This window comes from Stomoxys calcitrans, chromosome 4, assembly GCF_963082655.1.
Source record: "Stomoxys calcitrans chromosome 4, idStoCalc2.1, whole genome shotgun sequence".
NCBI lineage: Eukaryota > Metazoa > Arthropoda > Insecta > Diptera > Muscidae > Stomoxys > Stomoxys calcitrans.
In genome coordinates this window covers 90012627-90019233 of record NC_081555.1, presented here as the reverse complement: position 1 = coordinate 90019233, position 6607 = coordinate 90012627, and the positions used below count along the sequence as shown (strand labels likewise).

At 36.6% G+C, this 6607-nt stretch overlaps 1 protein-coding gene across 1 annotated transcript; it reads left to right on the top strand.

The window, feature by feature from the left end:
- Nucleotides 1–1101: 1101 nt before the first annotated feature.
- On the top strand, nt 1102–2213 carry LOC106085711 (ketimine reductase mu-crystallin-like). The gene is made up of 2 exons (XM_013250079.2): nt 1102–1864; nt 1924–2213. Exons 1-2 carry the CDS (start codon nt 1102–1104, stop codon nt 2211–2213), a joined length of 1053 nt encoding a protein of 350 aa, XP_013105533.2.
- The last annotated feature ends 4394 nt before the right edge of the window (nt 2214–6607 follow it).

Sequence of the window (6607 nt, the reverse complement as noted above, 5' to 3'; positions counted from 1 at the left end):
CAGATCTCTCAACGAGATGGCTGAATAGTTCAAAATTCACCTGTTCTGGATGCCGGGCCAAAGCGATATCCCAAGGAATTCTAAAGCAGACAACCTTGCTAGATTAGGAACTACCTTACACATTCCAGGGATACTGGAATCTGTGGGTATGCCTCTAGCGACATGTAAGCTAAGTTTTCAGCACCAGGCCGAAGGGCAACGAATGATAGATGGTCACAAAGAGGGGGCTGTGAGCATTCCAAAACTACGTGGCCTCATCTAGACTTGAAAAGGTCTACTGCTTTGCTGTCATTGTCTAGAACAGACGTCTCAGTCATTGTGTCCGTCATGACAGGTCACTGTCTAATCGGAAAACATGCTGACAGACTGAAGGTTGCCAGCGACGACTTTTGCGGAAGCTGTGAGGACATCGAGGAAGAAGAGACTATAGAACACCTTCTGTGTGTGTGTCCCGCACTAGCAGTTAGAAGGAGTTCCACTTTAGGTTTTCATTTCTTTAAGAACCTGTCTGATTTAGCGGATGTGAACATTCGCAAGTTATTGGGTTTTTTAAAGCGATCTGGATGCTTCAACGGTAGGAACTAGAAGGCTTCTGTCCCTGTGGTATCCTAATGAACGAAAACGTCTAAGTGAGTCTGACTGGCAGACTGCCACTTAAACCTAACCTAACCTAATTAGTGGCAACGTACATATGTATATAGAAGTATACAGAAGACTGGCAAGAAAACTCTTCCAGAAGATTCGGCTTTAGAACACAACTCCCTCAATGCGAAATTCGTCGTCGCGTCTTAGAAAAGCTTTTCCGAAAATCTGCACCTGATTTGCGGAAATTTATTGGCAATCCAAAATGTTTGCAAGGATAGTACTGCATCAACGATGCATCGACCTTAACAAAATAATAGCATACCCGCAGGAAATAAAAAGTCTTGGTTAAAGGTTAATTACAATTAAAATCATTGTGGACACATACCCTCATACTGCTATTGCGAGTAATCTCCCTTTTTCAAATAAAGCTAGACGTAAATATAAAAATACTCGGAAATACGCTTAGTTCATCTAATCGTTGTCACAAGTTTAACCGGTTCAATTTTACACTGAACTATGTCTACAAATATAAGACAACCGAAATATTTTACATCTGAACAAGTTGCAGAAGTTCTTACATGGAGTTTAGTCAATTCTGCTGTCGAAGAGGCTTTAATAGCTACTGGAACAACCCAAGCAAATGCCAAGGAGTCGTATGCCATTCAGCCAGCACGTTCTGTAACGCCTTGTGGCGATTATTCCCAGAGACTGCTGGTCATGCCGGGCTATGTTGGAAACTATCAATTAAGTGAGAATGGTGATCGCATCAATACTCTCGCCTGTAAAGTGGTCACCTCATTTGCCTGCAATCAAAACCTGCAGCCGCCTCTACCAAACATTTTAGCTAATATACTTCTCTTCTGTCCGCAAACTGGTCAACTTCAGTGCATTATGGATGGTACACAAATAACGGCGTGGCGTACAGCTTCCGCATCAATAGTTGCCACGAAATACTTGTTCTTGAAACGTTTTCCGCAAGGAATCGAAAAGCCCATTAAAGTAGCCATAATTGGTTGTGGCGTGCAGGGCCAGTCACATGCATTGGGAATGTGCAAGACATTCAATGTTATCGACATCTCTTTATGGAATCGTACAAAATCGAAAGCCGATAATCTTGCCAACAAATTACGAGCAGAATTTCCAAATGGGCTGAATGTTCAAGTAAGCGATAGACCCCAAGATGCGGTCGAAGATGCCGACGTAATTTGCATTGGGACCTACGCACCAAACGCTTTAATCAGCTATGTAATGTTAAAAGGCGGTGATGTACACATAAATTGTAAATACTGAAATTAAGATATATAGAATTTATATATAAACATTTAAATCTTTTCCCAGCTGTTGGCGGCGGACAAGTCCATTTCCGTGAAGTTAGTCAGGACATTTACGACTATGCTGTGGTCTATGTCGATTCTTTGGTCAGTGTCAAAAACCAATTGCAAGTTTTAAAAGCTACCATTCACGGCGAGTTGGGAGCAGTTATTCGCAATAGAGGCGAATTAAGGCGAGATGGCCGTATAACAATATTTCAATCTTTGGGTATAGCCGCCGAAGATGCTACTGTAGCCCAAGCAGTGTACGATACTCTGACAAATGCAAATATAAAAACAATTCATGGATCTAAATAATAATAGCTAGATTTGGCATATAATAAATAAATCGATAAATATTTGGTTGCCCAAAAAGTAATTGCGGATTTTTTAAAAGAAAGTAAATGCATTTTTAATAAAACTTAGAATGAACTTTAATCAAATATACTTTTTTTACACTTTTTTTCTAAAGCAAACTAAAAGTAACAGCATATAACTGGCAGAAGAAAGAATGCAACTACAGGGTCACAAGCTGTGAAAAAATTTGTCAACGCCGACTATATGAAAAATCCGCAATTACTTTTTGGGCAACCCAATAATTCTTAATTCAACAAAAAATCAAACGCAAATTATGGAAAAATTAAATTTTTGTGTTGGTTGTGTTCAAATTTTGTTTAAAATAAACATAGGTTAGGTTGAAAAGAGGCTGCTGATATTAATCCGCCTCATGCCACTGTGGACATACACCTTAACCAGTAGTCGTCTTGTTGTGCGCTCTAAAAACTATAAAGTAACCTCTAAAAAGAAAATTCTAAGTTGGGAATTCCGTGCTACTTACAAAATCCTTAATTGTTTTCAATACCACTCCCCTAAGTGGGTTCATGTCTAGTATTGTGTCTCCACCTAAGTGCCGGTATCTGTTAAACGCGAAAGTCGGGCAATGATAGCGGAAATGCTCCAACGCCTCATCATCTTCCCCGCATGACTTACACATGCTATCACTTGCCGCACCGAGTTTACATAAGTGAGTTCGTAGTCCTATGCGTCCCGTTATGATGCCAATAGCTATACAGACTTCCTTCTTGCTTCCTTTCAGTAATAGCCTCGTCTACTCACGATCTGGATCCCCCCATAGGATTTTCACCGTCCTACCGACCGCTGTTCCACTATGTTGCATGCGCATTCGTCGCCCACTCCCTTAACTGGGACTGCGTCGACCTGAAAGGCTTCGGGTTAACCAAATTTATTGACGGCAGTCCTCTGACCTTCACCGCCAAATCGTCTGCCCTTTCATTTCCCCTTACTTCGTTATGGCCCGGCACCCAAAATATGCGGATTTTGCCATCCTCAGAGAAGGCGTAAATCTCCTTCTTACACTGCAAGACTGTTCGTGACCTTACCGTCCTAGTTGTTATTGCCCTTATGGCAATTTTACTGTCGGTAAAGATGTTCACTCTCGACGTCCTCGCGTTAGCACCACACCACTTCACGCATTCCATGATTGCCAGACAGTCTAAAACAGATCTCAATCCCAGGGTTCTCACTGTAAACCCCCAACTCTGTTCTCTAGCTTTGATCCATCCGTGCAACATGATCTTTTAGATGGCAATACTAGGGTTTCGTCAATACAAGACAGTGCCGCTGACAGCAGTATCTCGCACTCGACCTCAAGGTTCATCTCAGTGAAACCTCTTCTCTTCCTTCCAGGTTTCCTATCGTCGCCGCGATGGTATGATTTGCTCCCATCCTCAATCCATTCTCCCATCGCCTTAAATCTCAAAGCCGCAGTGGCTGCCTCACACTAAATCTGTATGTCAATGGGTCAGATATCTAGAAACATCTGTGAGCCTTCTCAGTACACTCCTGAGTGTGACACTTCCAATTCAGTTTCTTTTCAGATTCTTTTTTTTGTCCATAAGCGGGTTAAGTTCAAAGTTGGGCTGATATAGCCCCCATATAGACCGATCCGCCGATTTACGATCGTAGGTCATTAATTTTGCTGAAATTAGGGATAGTGAGTTGTGTGCGGCCCTTCGACGTCCGTCTTCAATTTGGTCCAGATCGGTCCAGATTTGGATATAGCTGCCATATAGACCGATCTCTCGTTTTAAGGTTTTGGGTCCATAAAAGGGGCATTTATTGTCCGTTGTCGCCGAAATTTGGAACAGTGAGTTAAGTTAAGCCCCTCGTCATATTTGTGCAATTTGGCCTATTTCGATCGAGATTTGCATGTAGCTGCCATATAGACCGATCTCTCAATTTAATGTTTTGGACCCATAAACGGCGCATTTATTGACCGATGGCGTCGAAATTTGGGACAGTGAGTTGTGTTGGGCCCTACGACTTTCTTCTTCAATTTGGCTCAGATCGGTCCAGATTTGGATATATCTGCCATATAGACCGATCTCTCGTTTTTAGGTTTTGGGTCCATAAAAGGCGCATTTGTTGTCCGATTTTGCTGAAATTTAGGACAGTGAGTTGTGTTAAGTCCCTCGACATCTTTCTGCAATATGGCCCAGATCGGTCCAGATTTGGATATAGTTGCCATATAGACCGATCTCTCGATTTAAGGTCTTGGGCCCATAAAAGCCACATTTATTATTATTATTTCGCCGAAATTTGGACAGTGAGTTGTGTTGGGCCCTAAGACTTTCTTCTTCAATTTGGCTCAGATCGGTCCAGATTTGGATATATCTGCCATATAGACCGATCTCTCGTTTTTAGGTTTTGGGTCCATAAAAGGCGCATTTGTTGTCCGATTTCGCCGAAATTTGAGACAGTTATGTTGGGGTCTTCGAACATTGTCTGCAACTTGGCCAAAATCGGTCCAGATTTGGATATAGCTGCCATATAGACCGATATCTCGATTTAAAGTCTTGGCCCCATAAAAGGCGCATTTATAATCCGATTTCACTAAAATTTGACACAGTGACTTATGTTAGGCTTTTCGACGTCAGTGGCATATATGGTTCAGATCGGTTTATATTTGGATATAGCAAAAATACCAATATTTTGTTAAACGCTATTAGAAAATGACTTGTACATATTAGTATTTGGTCCAAATCAGAACATTTTTCGATATAGCTGCTATGGGGCATAAGGTAAGCATTTTTCACCGGATTTCGACGAAAGGTGGTTTTGCATATTTACCCGAGATGTTGAGTATCCAAAGTTCGGCCCGGCCGAACTTAACGACTTTTTACTTGTTTAAAATTTATATGTATATGTTTACTCTTGCTTGCTTGTTTTGCCTTTGTCAAATAAAAACATCAAATTGTATTTATTTTTAAATAATTTGTAAATTTTTTTTATTTATGTCTTGATTTGTTTTATTTTTTATTAATTTTTTTGCTTTTTTCATACTTTTTTTAAGTAAAATTTATTTTAATGCATTTTTTTTTCATTCATTCATTAAATATTGGTATGGGGGGGGGATTTTTTATTGGATAAGGGGGAAAGGTAAGGGGAGGGGTTTGTTTAGATTTTCAATTCTTTTTTTTTGTCTTTAAATTTATATATGATAATCCTAGAGATTGGGGTTTTGTTTTGGAAATTATATGCATACACTTTTTGTTATTTTTTTTGTTTTTTTCTTTTGTTTTCCATCATTCATTTATTTATGTTTTTATACTAAACAATAATAATTTCAAAATTGAAATATTTATATATATATTTTATTTTGCAATTTGTTATATTTTTATTTTTTGTTTTTTTTTGTTTTCTTTATTTTTTTTTTTTATTTAATAAGAGAGTTTAGAGAGAAAAGGAGTGTTTTTGAATGTAAGGGTTGGCTGTGATGAATGTCTGTGTGTGGGTGGTGTGTTGTTTATGTTGTTTTATGTATAAGTTTGTGGTAATGTTTTATTTGTTTTGTTTTTTTGTTTTTAATATATATAATTTTATTTTATGACATATGCTAAAACTTGTTAAGATTTTTGTGTATTTTTTTGTATTTTATTTTTATTGTATATTTATTTTTTAATTTAATATTTATATGTGTTTAATTATATTTATATATTAAATAATAACTATTGGGGGAAAAGTGTTTTTATTTTTTCTCTTTTTTCTGTTTTTGTTTTAATCTTATATATATTTAATTTTGTTTTTTATATTATAATAGTGAAATACTCAACAAACATTCCTTCATTTTGTTTCCTTTATAGAACTTTTAGATATCTGTATAATTAAAAAAAAAAAAACAAAAAAATAGGATTTCCAACATGCATGCTGTTTGGGGAATTTTCTTGTTTTGTTTAGGGGTTTTCAAAAAAAGCAAGCTTTCGAGTTTTATATATGCAAAATAAAAACTATATATAAAGGCAACTCAATATAGTAAAAAACGAAATTAGGAATCTTTGTAAATACACAAAAAGCATTTAAAGAAAATACAAAAATATTTTATAATAAAATCTAGTCTTATATTTTATAATAATAATAATAATAATGAATATTTATTTTTATTATAACTTTTGATAATATATAAAAATTAGTTACACTTAAAGACTTAACATGTAAAAGGAAATTTTTTGTTTATTTTCGTATGTTTTTCTCTTATTTTCAACTTAGCCTTCTAAAATGAAATCTTGAATTTTGTTGTTTAAATAATAATAATTATTAAAACAGTAAAGAAAGGAAAAAAAAATAATTATAAAATGATTCCAATCGCTTATTGTTCTTTTCTATTATATAGTTATGTATTTATATATATGTAA